General features: G+C 49.5%; 1 protein-coding gene across 1 annotated transcript; it reads left to right on the forward strand.

Annotated features, from left to right (window-relative positions):
- The first annotated feature begins 4368 nt into the window (after positions 1-4368).
- Positions 4369-6712, forward strand: ANKRD33 (ankyrin repeat domain 33). The gene is made up of 4 exons (XM_047788432.1): positions 4369-4544; positions 4718-4858; positions 5970-6365; positions 6561-6712. The coding sequence occupies exons 1-4, from the start codon at positions 4424-4426 to the stop codon at positions 6710-6712; spliced, it is 810 nt and encodes a 269-aa protein (XP_047644388.1). The 5' UTR covers positions 4369-4423.
- The last annotated feature ends 12318 nt before the right edge of the window (positions 6713-19030 follow it).

Raw genomic sequence — 19030 nt, forward strand, 5'->3', positions numbered from 1 at the left:
GCCCTAGAAAAGACAAAAAGAAAAAAGAAAAAAAAAACAAGAAAAAAAAAGGACAGCAGTCTTGTCCGATCAGGATCCTGCCCTATGACCTCATTTAATAATAAGTACCTCTCTATCTCCAAGTACAGTCACATCAGGGGTTAACGTTTCAACATATGAATTTTTATTTATTTATTTTATATTTTATTTTATTTTCACCTTTTTAGGGCAGTACCTGTGGCATATGGAAGTTCCCAGGATAGGGTCGAATCAGAGCTGTAGCTGCTGGCCTACATCACAGCCATAGCCATGCCAGATCCAAGCTGCATCTGCGACCTACACCACAGCTCACGGCAATGCCGGATCCTTAACCCACTGAGCGAGGCCAGGGATCGAACCTGTGTCCTCACGGGTGCTAGTTGGGTTCTTTCCACTGAGCCATCACAGGAATTCCAACGTATGAATTTGAGGGGGGCACAATTAAGTTCATAACAGATCTCTTTCTCATACCATATAGAAAAGTAATTTCCAGATGGATTAAAGACTAAATATTAAAAATAAGGAGTTCCCTGGAGTTCCTGTTTGGCACAGTGCTGAACAAATCCGACTAGGAACCACGAGGTTGCGTGGCCGTGAGCTGTGGTGTAGGTTGCAGATGCGGTTCGGATCCTGCGTTGCTGTGGCTCTGGCGTAGGCTGGTGGCTACGGCTCCAATTGGATCCCTAGCCTGGGAACCTCCATATGCCATGGGAGTGGTCCTAGAAAAGGCAGAAAAAGACAAGGGTTTATTATCTAGAATATTAATAGAAATTCCTGAAAACTCAATAAAAAAAGACAGGATAGGGAGTTCCCCTGTGATGCAGTAGGTTAAGGCTCCAGAGTTGTTACTGCAGCAGCTCCAGTCACTGTTGTGATGTGGGTTCGATCCTTGGCTCAGGAAATTCCACATGTCACAAGTATGGCAAAAAAATAAATAAAATAAAGCATGGAGTTCCCACTGTGGTGCAACAGGATTGGTGGTGTTTTTGCAGTGCCAGGACATGGGTTTGATCCCCAGCCCAGCACAGTGGATTAAAGGATCTGGCATTGCCACAGCTGCAGCATAGGTCTGATCCCAGGCCTAGGAACTCCATATGCCTCAGGGAGGCCAAAAAACAAAAAACAAAAAAATCCTTTTATAGTTCTGTACCATCAGACTGATAAAAACTAGAAGGCTGAATAAGTTCAAGTGTTGGCAAGGATTTGAGATACTTTTACGCACTCTTGGTGGGTCACTAAAATAGGGAGCAATCTGGGAGCAGGTGGCCAATAAAAATGTATGTACCCTATGCCCTATGACCCAGCAGTCTCTGAGATGCTCTCTTTTGGGTCCACAGCTAGATATATACAAGGATGGTACCTGCAGTATTTGTAGTGGCATGAAGTTGGAGGCAGCATAGGGGTCCACCTTTGGAAGAGGAGATAAGTCAGATGTGATGGATGCACACTATGGCGTCCTATGCAGCAGGAATAAGAGGGAAGAAAGAAAGGTTAAAAGGCACACACCATACCTTTTATCAAGAGAACAAAGATTTTCCCAGGAGCCTCCCCCGTCAGACTGCTGCTTGCATTTCATTGGCCAAAACTGTGTTAACTGGTCACACCTGACCAAAAGGTGACCAGAGAGAAGAGGGTTATGGATAGGGAGTGTATCATTTAATCAGAGATGTCTGACCCATCATCTCATAGATTTCTTCCAACTGCTGCATAGAGTCCACAGTGTCCCTTCACCACATTTTACTGTGATGGCTAGAGGTACAGCAGCTATATTGTGACCATGAGGAAAAGCCAAGAGACTCCCAGAGAAGGCCCTGACATCATCGAGTTACTCAGTCAACACCAACAGCTTCTTATCTTTGAACTTTTTATCTTGTATGAAGAATAAACCTCTACTTGTTTAAGCCACACATGTCAGTTAGGGTTTAATTACTGGTAACAGAAATAAATCTGGCTAGTTTAAATAAAGAAGCAGGCTCTAGGTCCGGGAACAACTTCCAGCTTTGAGAGGCACATGACCTCTGCCTGTGATCCAGAAAACAAGTCACTACTACAGGAAGCTGACGAATCAGGAAACTGCTCACTAGACCCCCCCAACCATATCTGTCACAATTTGTGACAGCAAAACGGATGTCCCATGCTACTTAGTTCTATTCCAAATTTGTGTCTTACACAAAAGCAGAACTTAAATCACAGATTCCTAGCTCACAAGAATCTGGGAAGTGTCATTATAGCTTTCCAGCTTTTACAGTTTTGGAAGCAGGTTGAGCAGCCAGCCTATGGCAGCAACCACACCCCTGAGGTCAGTTTTTGGTTACAACACCTGACTGATACACTGCATAAAAAGCAGCAAGGACCAACCCCCAAAACAGCACTGAGTGAAAAGAACGAACACAATAAGCTCTGTAGCACAATCTAAGGTGTGAGTGAAAATAAAACAAACCACCACTACTTTTTTCAATGAAATGTATGTTGTCAAGAATATATGTGTCATCGAGTTCCCATTGTGGATCAGTGGAAATCATGACTAGGAACCATGAGGATGCATGTTCCATCCCTGGCCTCGCTCAGTGGGTTAAGGATCCGGTGTTGCCATGAGCTGTGGTGTAGGTTGCAGACGTGGCTCCGATCCCGTGTTGCTGTGGCTCTGGTGTAGGCCGGTGGCTACAGCTCCGATTACACCCCTAGCCTGGGAACCTCCATATGCCACTGGAGCGGTCCTAGAAATGGCAAAAAGACCAAAAAAAAAAAAAAAAGGTAATTTAACTTAAAGAATAATTTAATAATAATTTTATTAATTTAATAAATAATGGGAGTTCCTGTCGTGGCTCAGTGGTTAACTAATCCGACCAGGAACCATGAGGTTGCAGGTTCGATCCCTGGCCTTGCTCAGTGGGTTAAGGATCTGGCGTTGCCGTGAGCTGTGGTGTGGGCCAGCAGCTACAGCTCTGATTAGACCCCTAGCCTGGGAACCTCCATATGCCGCAGGTGCGGCCCTAGAAAAGACAAAAATATAAAATAAAACCTTCCATTAAAAAAATAAATAAATAAATAATGAAAACCATAGTTTGATTTGAATAATCAAAATAATTCATTTACATGTGAATATAATTTAAATATTTCATATTTAATGTACCACATCAAACTAATCCATTAAACTGAATATATCATAATTTCTGTACCCTAATTAAGCAATTCTTTATGCTTTAATTTCCCCAGAATCTAAAAAAATAGATCCAGGTGACCCCTGGGGCCCCTATGCCCGTCCCAGTCACTCCCTCTTTAGAGAGGTGTGTGACTTACAGCCTCTCCCACCCCTACCCCGCCTACCAAGCCCGGCTCCATTCTTCAAAGCGTGGGTTTGGAGCTGGTCTCCGAAGGGGGCCGAAGGTGTGAGTTTGCAGGAGAGGCGGATCTTACTCTCAGAGCCCCCTCCTCGGGGGAGGAGCCACCCGGACTCGGGCCCCGCCCACTCTAGGCAGGCTCTTGGGGCGGGGCTCTGTCGGCTTGGGGAGGGGAGAGCACCTGCCCCGCCCTGCACCTCATCCCTAACTAACCCGGCTTGATCCAGCTCAGCCCCGAGGTGTTTGAGGCAGCTCTTTCCGTTAAGTCGAGCCATCTGTTACCTGCGTTGCTTCCTGGGGGGGAGAGTCCACCTTGAGGCGCTCCAGAGACCCGGTGAGTGCTCTCAGGAGCCTGGGGCTTACTGTGAGTCCCAGCAATGGCTACCTCCTAGGGAGCCTCCAAACCCCAGGTAAGGTCCCCTGGGAAAAAGGGAACTGCCGCTCTCCCTGAATCTCACCAGGATCCTCACTTACAGTGACTTCTGCCCTCTTAGGGCTCCTGCCACTCTGCTTCCCTGCCACCAGCATGTCCTTTCTCCAGTAGGAAAGGACTCTTCCTTGGGCCATTGGGGTGAGTCACAGATGCTGAGACATGTCCCAGGATTCAGAGGGACACCATTCCCCTCATTCTGTGTTATAGATGCCAGCTGCATTGAAGGGGGGAAACCCGCCTTCTTGCCCCCAGCATGGAAGAGGAGGAGCTGCCATCGCCGAGGGGAGGGCTGGACGTGTCTGATGCCTCTATCCCAGGCTGCACGCTGGGGGCCCTGTACTGGGCCTGTGTCCGAAATGACTCTGCCCAGCTCCAAGCCATCCTGGATGATGGGGTCTCCCCAGAGGAGGCCACCCAGGTGGACGGCAATGGGAGGGTGAGTCACCCCACTCGTCTTGGGAATTTCAGGGTGGCATCCACTGCCTGGGTCCTCAGGAGGAAGGGAGAGAGTGGGTCTTCACAGGAACTGGGACATCCCTGGGACAGATGTGGATTTAAAGGGCCCAGGGCCCCCAAGAAGCTCCAGGAGGAAAGCACGGGGGCTGAGCTGCCCCTCCCCCAGACAGGCCTCATGGTCGCATGTTACCATGGCTTCCGGAGTGTCGTGGCTCTGCTCAGCCGCTGTCCTTTCCTGGATGTGAACCAGCAGGACAAAGAGGGGGACACAGCCCTCATGCTGGCTGCCCAAGCAGGTAAGAGGCTGCTGACCCCACCCTCTACCCGCCAGACCAAGGCCACAGCCCACACTCTTTGCACCAATGTTCTCTCACTCTGACACCGCCACTGCTGTGTTGGGTGGAGAGTGGGTCTGGGGCTTTGTCATTCCTTTCCTGGGTAGCCAAGCTCTGCCCTTGGTGCCCTGCAGGCCACGTGCCTCTGGTGAGTTTCCTGATCAACTACTACGCGGGCCTTGACCTGGAGCGCCGGGACCAGCGGGGGCTGACAGCGCTGATGAAGGCTGCCATGCGGGACCGTTCGGAATGCGTGGCTGCCCTCCTCATGGCAGGTGCATGGAGACGAGGATGTTGTGTGGCCTCCAGTTCCTCCCCCACACCTCCCCACCAGGCACTAAGTCAGCTGTCATAGTTGCAGAGAGGAGAGAGGTGGAGATGGAGAATAAATCTAGGCTGACTTCCTGGAGGAGGAGAGTGTGCTGGAGCTTCTCACCAGCAACAAAGTCCAGCTCCTGATAGCTCTGTTTACATGATGAATGGCAGTCCCAGAAAAGAAAACTTGGGAGCATAACCTAGACTGGCTGGAGAACCTAATACAAAAAAAAAAAAAAATGCTGTTATCTGGAACCAGACTCTTTGGTGCCCATCCTGGCTCTGCTGCCCACTGAGTGACCCTGGGCAGGTGGCTTTCCTCTCTGGGCTTCATCAGTGTAATGAGGTCAATGGCCTTCTCTGAGCTGATCTCCAGTTCTGACAAACCAGGGTTCCAGGAATGCAGGGATGTGTGGTTGAGACACTGTGACAGCGTTGTTCTGGGGTGAAGTCCACACTGTGGAGTCTCCAGCCCGCGCTACTCTCTGAGCTGGGGGTTCCCTCTGTGGGTCACCCTGGGGGACCCCAGCCTCCGGCTTTGCCCTTTCCCATCCTATTAGGCTGGGTTTGAGGTGAGAAGGGAGGAAGCTCTACATCCCCTCCTTTGTGGAAGAGTAACTGCTACTCCCCACCCCCAGGACTGGGGGGTGTAGTGATGAAACGAAGAGTCAGAAGAGGGAACCAGCAGGACCCCCTCCCTCCACCTGCCCCAGAGGGTGCAGCTCGGACCTCCCCCCCATCCTGAGCAACCCCCACACACCCTCTGGTCAGTGCCTTGGTTCGGGACGTCTCTAGTCTGCCCCATGTTTGGAGACCTGGAGTAAGTATCCCTGGTCGGTTCCCCTCACTGGACTCCTTTCGCCAATCAAACCGGAAGTTGGGATCCTAAACCGGAAGTTGGGGTCTGGGGCTGGTACTGTCCCTCGGTGCTACTGCAGCCCCTGAGGGCCTGATTCCAGCTGCAGCAGCGTGGGCCTCTGGTTTTGCATCTAACTCAAATCAGTCCTGCTCCTAAAAGCATCTGTCCTTCTGCAAGGCACCGATCCCATCCCATGCCCGTGCCTTTCCCAGGTGCTGACCTGACTGCGGTGGATCCTGTCCGAGGCAAGACGGCCCTGGAGTGGGCATTTCTGACCGACAGCTTCGACACAGTACAGAGGATCCGGCAGTTGCTGCGACGGCCCCAAGTGGAGCAGCTGAGCCAGCATTACCAGCCCGAGTGGCCAGCTTTGCCCGGGCTTGTGGCCCAGGCCCAGGCTCAGGCCACCCCATCTCTCCTAGAACGACTCCAGGCCACCTTGAGCTTCCCCTTTGCCCAGTCTCCTCAGGAGGGGGGTGTCCTGGACCACCTTGTGACCATCACGACCAGCCTGGCCAGTCCTTTCCTCAGCACTGCCTGCCACACCCTGTGCCCTGACCACCCACCTGCACTGGGCACCCGAAGCAAGTCCGTGCCAGAGCTGTTAGGCACTGCCCCACCCCCCTCCTCCTGTACCCCAGCCCCCCCAGGAAGTTCCTGGCCCCCGGGTCTTCATCCCCTACCAGAGCCCTCAGGGTGTGTTGAGCATGTGCCCCCAGTGGCTCCAGCCCAGGGGTAGTACCAGCTCCAGGCCCCAAGCCCCCAAGATCCTCCTCTCCAAAGCACCCTCATCTGGCATCCAGTGGAAGCTGGAGCCCAGGTCTGCAGGGAATCGAAGCCTGGCCCTTCCTGTCTGGAGATACCAGGAGCTCAGGATGGAGAGGAGGAGGCAGGAGGAGTCCAGATTGGCAGAGAGCCAGGGGAAGATGGGCTAGACCAGACTGGTAGCAGGTAATCAGGCCCTTTCCTTAGGCTCCTTTGCTGTCTAGAGCCCCTTCTGCCTTCCCATCTACCTCTGTCTAAGTGACTCTACTCTCAGCCTGTGTACCAGGTCATTCATACAGCATCATGTGCAACAATAAAAGAATGGAAATGACCCACGTGTCCCTCAATAGGGGACTGGCTAAATTGATTCTGGGTGTAAATACTGTATACCCATTTGATGTATTCTCTACAGTGGGAAAACAAGAGGAAGGAAGCTTTCAGAGTTCTCATTGTGGCTCAGCAGTAACGAACCCAACTAGTATCCACGAGGATGCAGGTTTAATCCCTGGTCCCACTCAGGCATTGCTGTCAACGGCACTGTAGGTCGAAGATGCAGCTCGGATCTCTTGTGGCTGTGGCTGTGGCTGTGGTGTAGGCTGGTGGCTACAGCTCTGATTCATCCCCTAGCCTGGGAACTTCCATATGCCTCGGGTGTGACCCTAGTTCTGTTATGAAACTATCTTCAAGATGTATGAAGTGAAAAAACAAGGGGTGGAACAGTGTATGAGGCATGCTACTATTTGCCAAAGTAAAATTTGTACCAAGATAAGCTTGATTAATATACATATGTAGTGAGTACCAAGATTCATTTAACTACTTAATAAGTATAAGAGCAGGATGGGTCAAAGGGAAGAAGTGAAAAGCTATTATTGACATTCAGGGGGAAAAAAAAATGCTCAAATAAGATCACAAAGTTAGATACAATAAACGTTCATTCTTACCTGGCAATAAAACCATAGCTGTTTTTTTTTTTCCCCTACCAGACAAAAGTAATTTGCTATTTATCAATCTACAGGCTAACCTCTGAATTTTTTAGAGTCGGGGCACTAATCAATAGCAAATCGTGCATCAAATGCGTTGTTTCCTCTAGATGACCCATAGGTGGGGGTTATTAGTCAATGATCTAAAATGTCTTTGAAAAGGCACCTAAGAATTTTTTATGTGCCTTATTTATAAGTTTTGGACTCTTTTTTTTTCCCCAGCCGTGGCATATCGAAGTTCCCCGACCAGGGACCAAACCTGCATGGCAGTTGCAGCCTGCACCACAGTTGCAGCAACGCCGGATCCTTAACCCTCTGTGCCACAGGAGAACTCCCCAAATATTTTTTCTGAACATGTTTGTTGCATAAATATATTTGCTTGTTTATCTGTAATAATAAAAGCAACCACTTTTAAGGTGCTTACTCTGTAATTAATACACTTAATGCTCCCAATAATCCTATGAGGAATTTATCTTTGAGGACATGGGGCACAGAGAGGGTAACGAATTGCCCAAAGTCACACAGCTAGAAACTGGCAGAGACCAAGACTGAGACCAGCCACCAGTTGTGGAGGCCAGACTCTCAACTGCTGTCTCACTGGAACCTTCCTGGAAAGAAACATGACAGTTCTTTGAAGAAGAAGACTGAGCAGTTGATCCAGAGTGGAAGGGAGGCTTTTCACTGAGTATCTTTAAATTGTAGACATTTTTACAAAATCATACTTAATTTTTTGAATAGCTTTAGATTTATGGAAAAGTTGTGAAGATCATGTAGAGGTCCCCTATACCCTACACCTAGTGTCTTCTTTTATTGATAAGTGTAGTACATTTGTGGCAATTAATGAGCATTAATACATAACTGTTAATAAAGTCCATACTTGAGTTTCCTTAGTTATTTCCTAATACCTTTCTTCTGCCTAGAATTCCTTCCAGGATACCGCATTACATTTAGTCATCTGTTTCCATAGATTCCTTTTGACTGTGATAGTTTCTCAGATTTTCCTTGTTTTGATGACTTTGACTCTTTTTAATGATTTTTATTTTTTCCATTGTCATTGGTTTACACTGTTCAGTTTTCTTTTTCTACCGTACAGCAAAGTGACCCAGTGACACATGCATGTATACATTATTTTTCTCACATTATCCTCCATCGTGCTCCATCCTAAGTAACTGGATATAGTTCCCAGTGCTATACGGCAGGATCTCATCGCTTATCCATTCCAAAGGCGATTGTTTGCCTTTATTAACCCCGATTCCCAGTTCACCCCACTCTTTCCCCCTCCACTTTGGCAACCACAAGTCTATTCTCCAAGTACATGAGTTTCTTTTCTGTGGAAAGATGTATTTGTGCTGTAGACTTTTTTTTTTTTTTTTGGTCTATTTGCTTTTTAGGGCCACACCTGCAGCAGATGGAGGTTCCCAGGCTGGGGGTTGAATTGGAGCTACAGCTGCCAGCCTACACCATAGCCACAGCGACATGGGATCCGAGCCATGTCTGCGACCTACACCACAGCTCATGGCAACACCAGATCCTTAACCCACTGAGTGAGGCCAGGGATCAAACCCTAAACCTCATGGTTCCTAGTCGGATTCGTTAACCACTGAGCCACAACGGGAACTCCTGTGGCTTTTTTTTTTAATTGAAGTATTTTTGATTTACAATGCTGTGTTAGTTTCAGGTGTATGGCAAAGTATTTCAGCTATATATATATATATATATGTATTCTTCTTTATATATATTTATATTCTTTATCATAAATATATATATTCTTTTTCAGATTCTTTTCCCTTTTAGGTTATCACAAGATACTGAATACAGTTCTCTGTGCTAGGTCCTTGTTGTTTATCTATTTTATAAATAACCTTGACAGGTTTTTTTTTGGCCACACCCGCGATATGTGAAGTTCCCAGGCCAGGGATAGAACCAGCACCACAGCAATGACAATGCTGAACCCTAAACCCGCCGAGCCACCAGGGAACTCCTAACCTTGACAGTTTTGATGATTCCTGCTCAGATATTTTATAGGCTATCGCTCAATTGAGATTTGTCTGATGTTTTCCCCAGTGGGGGGGTTATGACTTTTTGGGAGGAAGGCCACAAAGGCAACGTGCCATTCTCTTTGCATCATTTCCAGGGTACATACTGTGACCATGACTTGATTATCTGGCTGAGGTGGTATTTGCCAGGTTTCTCCATTGTAATACTACTCTCCCCATTGACCCCCATCTATAATGTAGTCTTCAGAGGGAAGTCATTATATGAAGCCCACACTTCAGCATTGAGGATTTAGACTCCATCTCCTTGACAGTGGAGTATCTACATCAATTATTTGGAATTCTTCTACACAGGATGTTTCGACTTGTTAGTCATGTATTACTAATGAAAATTTAAAAACAAAAACAAATCTGAAAAAAAAAAATGGAGTTCCCGTCGTGGCGCAGTGGTTAACGAATCCGACTAGGAACCATGAGGTTGCAGGTTCGGTCCCTGCCCTTGCTCAGTGGGTTAACGATCCGGCGTTGCCGTGAGCTGTGGTGTAGGTTGCAGACAAGGCTCGGATCCTGCGTTGCTGTGGCTCTGGCGTAGGTTGGTGGCTACAGCTCCGGTTCAACCCCTAGCCTGGGAACCTCCATATGCCGCGGGAGCGGCCCAAGAAATAGCAACAACAACAGCAACAACAACAACAACAACAAGACAAAAAAAAATCTGCTCTTGTGTCTATCAAAAGATGAATAGATAAATAAGATGTGGTACACACACACACACACACACACACACACACACACACACACACACACACACCAGAATACTATGCAGCGATAAAAATGGACTTTTTGTCATTTGCAACAACATGGATAGACTTGGAGGGTGTTATGCCAAGTGAAATAAGTCAGAGAGAGAAAGTCAAGATACTGTATTATGCTATCACCTATATGTGGAATCTAAAAAAATACAACAGGAGTTCCCATCGTGGTGCAGCTGAAATGAATCTGACTAGGAATGATGAGGTTGTGGGTTTGATTCCTGGCCTCGCTCAGTGGGTTAACGATTTGGCATTGCTGCAGCTGTGGTGCAGGCTGGCAGCTATAGCTCCCATTAGACCCCTAGCCTGGGAACCTCCATATGCCTCAGATGCTGCCCTAAAAAGCAAAAAGAATAAAAAATAAAAAATACAACAAACTAGTGAATATAACAAAAAGAAAAAAAAGAAACAGAGTCATAGAGTATAAACTAGTGGTTAACAGTGAGGAGAGGGGAAGGAGAGGGACAGTATAGGGTAGGGGATTAAGAGGTACAAACTCTTATGCTTAAAAAAAATAAGCTAGGCGTGTCGGTCGTGGCGCAGTGGAAATGAATACAACCAGGAACCATGAAGAGCCATCCCTGGCCTCGCTCAGTGGCTTAACGAGCTGGCATTGTCGTGAGCTGTGGTATAGGTCGAAGACACACCTGGGATCTGAAGTTGCTGTGGCTGTGGTGTAGGTCAGCGGCTACAGCTCCAATTCAACCTCTATATGCTGGGAGGTGTGGGAACCTCCATATGCTGCAGGTGTGGCCCTAAAGAGCAATAAATGAATAAATAAAGAAAGAAATAAAATAGGAGTTCCCATCGTGGCGCAGCAGAAACAAATCCAACTAGGAACCATGAGGTTGCTGGTTCAATCCTTGGCCTTGCTCAGTGGGTTAAGGATCCGGTGTTGCCGTGAGCTCTGGTGTAGGTGGCAGATGCGGCTCGGATCTGGCATGGCTGTGGCTCTGGTGTAGGCTGGCGGCTGTAACTCCGATTCAACCCCTAGCCTGGGAACCTCCATGTGCTGCAGGTGCAGCCCTAAAAACACAAAAGACAAATAAATAAATAAATAAATAAATAAATAAATAAATAAATAAAATAAGCTAGGAGTTCTCTGGTGACCTCGTGGTCAAAGGATCCAGCATTGTCACTGCTGTGGCTTGCGTCACAGCTGCGGGGTGCACTGGATCCCTTGCCCAGGAACTTCCGCATGCTGCAAGTGTGGCTAAAAATAAAAAATAAAGTAAAATAAATAAGCTACAAGGACATATTGTACAACACAGAGGGTATAGCCAATATTTTATAATAACTATGAATGGAATATAACCTTCGAAATTATGAATTACAATGTTGTACAACTGAAACATACATTTTAATCAACTATATCATTAAAATTAATTAATTAAAATCTGTTCTTTGAATGGGGAAAACACACACACACACACACACACACACACACTAAGGTGACAATGGCAACTAGGGTTAGATAGTGTGTGATTTCTTCCAGTGGGTTCTGAGGGCAACTGTGGTGGACCAGAAAGAGTTCAAGGCCAACTTTTCTGTTTCCTACCTGTGTGATCCTGAACAAGGCATTTAAGTTTTTCTTGCCTCAGTTTTCTCATCGGTTAACTGGGGGCAAATAGGGTTATTAGAAAGAGCTGTTAGCTGCTAACATGGGTTAAAAAAAAAAGCCTCTGTAAACCGTGAAGTCCTGCCAAGAGTTGAGGGGCTCTGGGAGGGCCCTGGGGAACCAAGTTTGACTGAGTCGCTTCTGAGCCTCCAGGATGGAGCCAGCGTTCTTTCCTCCCCACCTGCTGCTGAAATCAAAGCACATGAAGCCAGCCCGGGCACTGGGCACGGCAGCCGCGGAAAGAAACTACATCTACAGGCTTGGCATAGCATAGCATGGAGGTGGTATGCTTCAGCCTGGGAGTGGGCCTGTGACCTCAGGCAAGTTCAAGGCTCTTATATGTAAGAGTGGAGCTAATAAAAACAGGGCTGTTGTGAGAATTCGATGCGGTGAGGCAGCCCTTTGCACGGTGGCCAGACTTGATGTCATCATTATCCTGTTTAGTCCACACAACCTTCCTTTTAACCAGCTGAGGAAGCAGAGGCCATGAAGGTGAAGCAACTTGTTCAAGGTCACCAGCTGGTAAGTGGCTAAGTGCTGCTCGGAGTTCCAGCCCGCGGGACTCGGAAGCCTGTGTCCCCCGTACACAGCCCGGGCTCTCTGATTCTCTGAGTCCCTCCCTCCACGTCCAATCGGCTCGAGTTTCCCTAGGGTGCAGGGGCGACCATGGCACCCTCTGGGCAAGGAACTCCCCCTCTGTGGCTCTCTCCCTCCCCGCTGGCTGGTGCAGGGTAGAGCTGGGCTGGGAGGCTCCCGGGACAGGCGGTAAGGCGGGGTCCCTGGGTCAGACGAGATTTTCCAGCAGAGGGAGCCTCTCCACCTCGAAGAAGGCCTGCCCCTCCATCCCAGGCCTTCTCCAGGGCAGCAGGGGTCCCCGGCTAAGCCGTGTCTCTCGAATCCCCTAATGGCTCTGGACGGCCTCTAACAGGCCACCAACGAGGAGAGAGGCCTTCATGGGCTTCTCTGCCTGGGCTGCCCTAAGGGAAGCTCTCCGCTAGCACCCCAGCCTCTCCACACCCCCAGCCCAGCTCCTGCGGCTTCCAACCCGAGTTCCTATCAGCAGAGAAGTAGGTCCCTGACCATGCAGAACACAGGCCACATCGAAGCCGCCCTGCTCCGGCCCACAGACCTGGGTTTGAATCCTGGCCCTGCCTCTTATCAGCTCTGTGACCAAAACCTCTCCCAGCCTCGGTCTCCTCACTTGAAACATCAAATGGTGATGATATATAATTGCTACTTGCCATGGTTGTTGTGCGGCCTAAACAGTGGGAGGCCTGCGAGGCGCTGAGCCTGGCCTGGCACGGAGTCAGCGCCCGGTAAATGGCAGCTTTTGTTACTGTGCTGGGTGGCAGCGGGTAAGGAAATGGCCAAGTGGACCGATCTGTGGGGGAGGCCAGTGGACGTGGCCTTGGAACTCATGGCCTCCTTTGTGATTTTAGGATATTATTCTGGTGGCCCCTGAAGTGCAAACACACTTATCCCAGACTGCCCTCTCAGACTGGCTCCCACACAGCTCTGGACCCCCGAACGCAGGCCCACTCGCTGCAGCGCTGATGGCCAGCAAACCCCCCAGCAGACAGAGGGTCCTACAGAGGTGATGCAAAGGTGGCTGCCCTGACACACACTGGGATGGCAGCCAGGCTCTGGGGACTCCCCGGGAACCCTCTCCTCACGCTTGTGAGGGCAGAAGCCATGTCTGTCTCCCCAGCCCCGGGCTCTGTGCCTGACCCATCCAGGCTCAATAACTGATTCCAGATTCCACCGAGGTCTGGGATGCTAAGAAGGTCCTTTAGCATCTTCCTCTTCTTCTCAGGGGCTGCTCTGGTTCCTGGAGAGGCCGTGTCCTGGGTTATTCCAGGGCATGGCCTGTTGGGTCAAGAGAAGGCAAGGGGGTACATATACACGGTGGGAACAGAAGACAAATGGGGGCTCTTTGGCTTATGTCCCCTTTCCCCCATACTGGCACCTGACCAGGACTCCCTCCTCTCCAGCAGTCAGACTTTCCCAAGGGTTGCAAACATCTGTGTATCTACCCCACACCAGCCCCAGGCCAGTCTCGTCCCTCTCGCGTTCCCCTCCACCCCTCCATCCATTCCTCACCCTGACCTCTGAGGGCCCCTCTCCTGTCAGATCACAGCTGCTGCCCCGAGAAACCCATCGGGCCAGGGTCCCCACAGAGCTTCAGACCTGCTTACCTGTCTCCTTCTCCCCAGAGGGACCACGGCTTCCCATGGTTAAGGAAAATACCATACCTGGAGTTCCTATTGTGGCTCAGCGGGTTAAGAACCTAATTAGTATCCATGAGGATGTGTGTTCGATCCCTGGTCTCTCACAGTGGGTTAAGAATCCAGCGTTGCCATGAGCTGTGGCTGTGGTCGCAGACATGGCTCGGATCTGGCATGGCTGTGGCTGTGGTGTAGGCTGGCAGCTGCAGCTCCAATTCGACCCCTAGGCTGGGAACCTCTGTATGCCATGGGTGCGGCCCTAAAAACAAAAAAAAAAACAAAAACAAAAAAAAAAAAGGGAAGATACCACTCCTGAAGGGAGGACTTGAGGGCAAGACTTGGGGTTGAATGAACACTATGCAACATCACTCATAGTCACACAGGCAAGGTCACATGCAGACCCATGGTTAGCCAGGGGCCCACAGGGGCCAGCAGGCTCACAGGCACAGAAGAACACACAGGCCCATTGGCTCACAAACTCCTAGTCACACATACAGAGGCCACAGCCACAAGAACCCAGAAACATAGCCCATCACACAGGGTCACAAACACATAGGCTCAGTGACAAAGGAGAACATAAAGGCAGCATCCCCCTCACGCCCCTCCTCCTGTGGCCTCCACCCCCGACACGACGCAGACCCCAGCCGGGGGTCTGTCTGCCGTCTGTCTAACCCTTCGGAGCGGGAGTTAGAGAGTTGAGGCAGGACCAAGTCTGACCCCGAATCCTCCCTGCAGACCTAGCTGTCTTGCCTTTTTTTTTTTTTTTGTCTTTTTGTCTTTTTAGGGCCACTCCCGGGGCATATGTGGTGTAGCTGCCAGCCTATACCACAGCCATAGCAATGCCAGATCCGAGCTGCATCTGCCGCCTACACCACAGCTCACGGCAACGCCAGATCCTTAACCCACTGAGCAAGGCCAGGGATCAAACCTGCAACCTCATGGTTCCTAGTCGGATTTGTTAACCACTGAGCCACGATGGGAACTCCTAGCTCTCTTCCTTAACTGAGAGCCACAGTCCCTCTGAAGGAAAGGGAAGCAGTGGGCAGCCGAAGCCTAACCCCTGCCTGTGGTTACTTGCTCCAGATCAGCCTTGGAGACCGGCATCCCTGCTTCCTAGATCCGTGCCAGTGACCTGCCCTGGGGAATAAGGAGCAGAGGCCTGTGGCCGCTGGCGTCTTGGAGACCAGCGCTCGCTGAGCGCCCTCGGTACCGGGCCCTCTGGCGCTGGGGGGGGGCAGGGGCAGAGCCTGGGCATGGATGCTAGAGGGCTAGGAAAGGGGCAGGATTTGTGGCATTTCCCCTCCAGCTGGAAACAAAGGCAGATTCCTGTGTCTAGCTCCAGCAATCCGGTCCCACCCACCCGAGTGGCGGGAGCTGAAGGAAATCCCGCCGGCCTCTGGCCTCGCCCAGCCACTCAGCCCCTCTTTCAAACAATCTCTCTCTCAGCCCAGGCCACTACCCGCTCTCAAATCCTGGGAGCCCCCTCCTTGTCCAAATACCAACACCTCCCCATTGGGGAGGTCTCCTTAAAGCCCCCCAGACTCTCTCTTCAGGCAGTAAGGGTCCCCTCACCATCTAAGAACCTACCAGGCCCCTGCGCCCTTGCCAGGCAACTCTGCCGACCCTCAGCCCAGCAAATCCAGGCCCTGCTTGTGTTTAGAGGGGGCACAAGTCTTGACGCCCTTAGGGAATCTTGTGACATCCAAAAAACGCTCCGCCAGACCCCGAAGGCATCTCCATGTCCTGAGTTTCAGTTGATCACCCCTCCCACAGAAACAAGATCATTCACCTCAGCAAGTGGACACATCTTCCTTTTTTTTTTTTTGTCTTTTTGGAGCCATACCCATGGCATATGGAAGTTCCCAGGCTGGGGGTTGAATTGGAGCTGCAGCCGCTGGCCTACACCACAGCCACAGCAATGCCAGACGCAAGCTGCATCTGCAACCTACATCACAGCTCACGGCAATACTGGATTCTCAACCCACTGAGTGAGGCCAGGGATCGAACCCACATCCTAATGGATACTACTCAGATTCGTTACTGCTGAGCCAAGACAGGAACTCCGGACAAATCTTTCCATTATTGCAGCAAAATTGCAGCTCTAGGAGGGGCCACTCTTCTGACTTGGGGAAGAATCAAGAGACACTTGGTGACATTAAGAGGCACTAAAGGCGTATCATTTAAATTTACGAAATAATAACCTATGATCAGTAATGAGAAAGGAGAGAATCTAGGAGTTGGTGTTGTGGCTCAGCGGGTTAAGAACTCTACATGGTGTCCATGAGGAGGCACATTCGATCCCCTGGCTCGCTCACTGGGTTAAGGATCCGGTGTTGCCGCAAGCTGCAGCATAGGTTGCTGAGGTGGCTCGGATCCTGCGTTGCTGTGGTGTAGACTGGCAGCTGCAGCTCTGATTTAATCCTTAGCCTGGGAACCTCCATGTGCCACAGGTGCAGCCCTAGAGAAAGACAAATACTGGATGGGATCCCTTACACGTGGAATCTAAAAACAAGTCAAACTCATAGAAAGAGTTAGAAAAGTGTTTGCCAGAGAGCCTGAGAGGTGAAGAAATCGGAAGAGGTTGGTAACTGGTGCATACTTCAGCTATAAGAGGAATGAAGGCTGAGGATCTACGAAACCAAGTCCCCCTAAAACCAAGCCTTTTGACCAGGTTTGTGATGAATGTCTCTATGCAAAACATTGGTGCCTTTCTTCTCCCCTCTGACCTCAACCCCGTGCCAACTGAACACTAATCAGCCAGAGTCAGAGGGCTAAAATTGCTGTTGTTCACAACATCGTCAGGACTAAAATTGCTATTATAAATGTCATCACTGGAGTTCCCGTCGTGGCACAGTGGTTAACGAATCCGACTAGGAACCATGAGGTTGCGGGTTCGATCTCTGGCCTTGCTCAGTGCCTTAAGGATCCGGTATTGCCATGAGCTATGGTGTAGGTCGCAGACGCGGCTCGGATCCCGAGTTGCTGTGGCTCTGGCGTAGGCCGATGGCTACAGCTCCGATTCGACCCCTAGCCTGGGAACCTCCATATGCTGCCAGAGTGGCCCTAGAAAAGACAAAAAGACAAAAACAAACAAACAAATAAATGTATGTCATCACTAATGTGCGAATGAACTCAGGTTATTTCTCCAAAGACAAGCTAACAGACCCCCAAGCCGTGAAACAACTAGTTAGAGCACTGTAAACCAGAGACACACTGACTCCTGAAACCATGACTAAGAAATGTCACAGAAATGTCACAAGACAATGATTAATGCCAGCCTCTTTGTTCTTCCCCTTTAAAGAGCCCCTAACTCAGAGACCCAATGGGAGTGGATCTGAGGCTCGTCTCCCACTCCCTTGCTTGGTGCCCTGCAATAAGTGCTAACTTTGCTGCAGACTCCTGCTGGCAGAGTTTGGCTTTCTGTGTGACAGGCACACAAGCCCTTTGCTCCATCACAGCTGTAGGTTTTGGGGTTTGTGGTTGGGGGATGGTTGGTTTTTTGGCCACACCCATGGCAAATGGAAGTTCCCAGTTAGGGATCAAATCCGAGCTGCAGCTGTGACCTGTGCCATAGCTGCAGCAATGCCAAGTCCTTAACCCAGTGCTCCAGGCAGGAAGTTAAACATGAGCTGCCCCAGAGACAATGCTGGATCTTATCTCACTGCCACAGTGGAAACTCCGCAACTATAGTTGCTAACATTGTATTGTATAATTGAAATTAGCTGAAAGAGTAGAAGTTAAATTTTACTCACTAAAAAAAAGAGATAAATATGTGACAAATGTGTTAATTAACTAGATAGAAAGAATCCTTTTAGAATATACAGATATATCAAATCATCACCATGCACATTTTAAATATCTTTTAAAAAAATATCTTGTATCTTTTTTGTTTTTTTTTTTTTGGCCACACCTGTGGCATGTGGAAATTCCTGGGCCAGGGATTGAACCTATGCCACAGCAGCAAATCAAGCCACAGCAGTGACAATGCCAGATCCTTAACCCACTGTACCACTAGGGAACTCTGAAATCTTGCATCTTTTTAGAAATTGAAGTATAGAAGTCCCATTGTGGCTTAGCAGTAACGAACCCGACTAGCATCCATGATGATGTTGGTTCAGTCCCTGGCCTTGCTCCATGGATCAAGGATCTGGCATTGCGGTGAGCTGTGGTGTAGGTCGCAGATGCGGCTTGGATCCCTCCCTTGTGGCTGTGGCTGTGGCTGGCAGCTACAGCTCTGATTCCACCCCAGCCTGGGAACTTCCGTTTGCCGAGGGTGCGGCCCCCAAAAATGGAAGTATAGTTGATTTACGATGTTTATACCCTAACATATCTTCTAATTGTATTTGTCAGTTGTATTTCAAGAAAACTGAAGAAAAGCTATAGATAGCCATGTAAACATGTTGTTTAGAGTTATTAAAGTAAATGTCAGAGAAATAAGTATGCTGCAGGAGTGGTCCTAAAAAAAAAAAAAGGCCAAAAAATGAATAAAATAAAATCAGACTCCTGCTCCAATATACCATCCCTTTCTTTTTTCTTTTTTCTTTTTTTCTTTTCGGGCCACCCCACTCCATGTGGAGTTCCCCGGCTGGGGATCGAATCTGAGCCAGAGCTGCAACCCACACCACAGCTTTGGCACCACTGGCTCCTTAACCCACTCTTTTGGACCAGGGATCGAACCCATGTCTCTGCCACTGCAGAGACACCGTCAATCTCGTTGCACCACAGTGAGAACTCCGCCATCTCTTTCTTAAGTGTTTCCCTTCCGAGATAAGTCATCCGCAGGGCTCTGGGTGGGCGAGGAATGGACAAACCCATCTAGAGAACATCCCAGCGGAGCTGGAGAGGAAGAGGAAGGTGATTCAGTGGCGCATGGTCTGGCCCC

Source organism: Phacochoerus africanus, chromosome 7 (assembly GCF_016906955.1).
Source record: "Phacochoerus africanus isolate WHEZ1 chromosome 7, ROS_Pafr_v1, whole genome shotgun sequence".
NCBI classification, from domain to species: domain Eukaryota; kingdom Metazoa; phylum Chordata; class Mammalia; order Artiodactyla; family Suidae; genus Phacochoerus; species Phacochoerus africanus.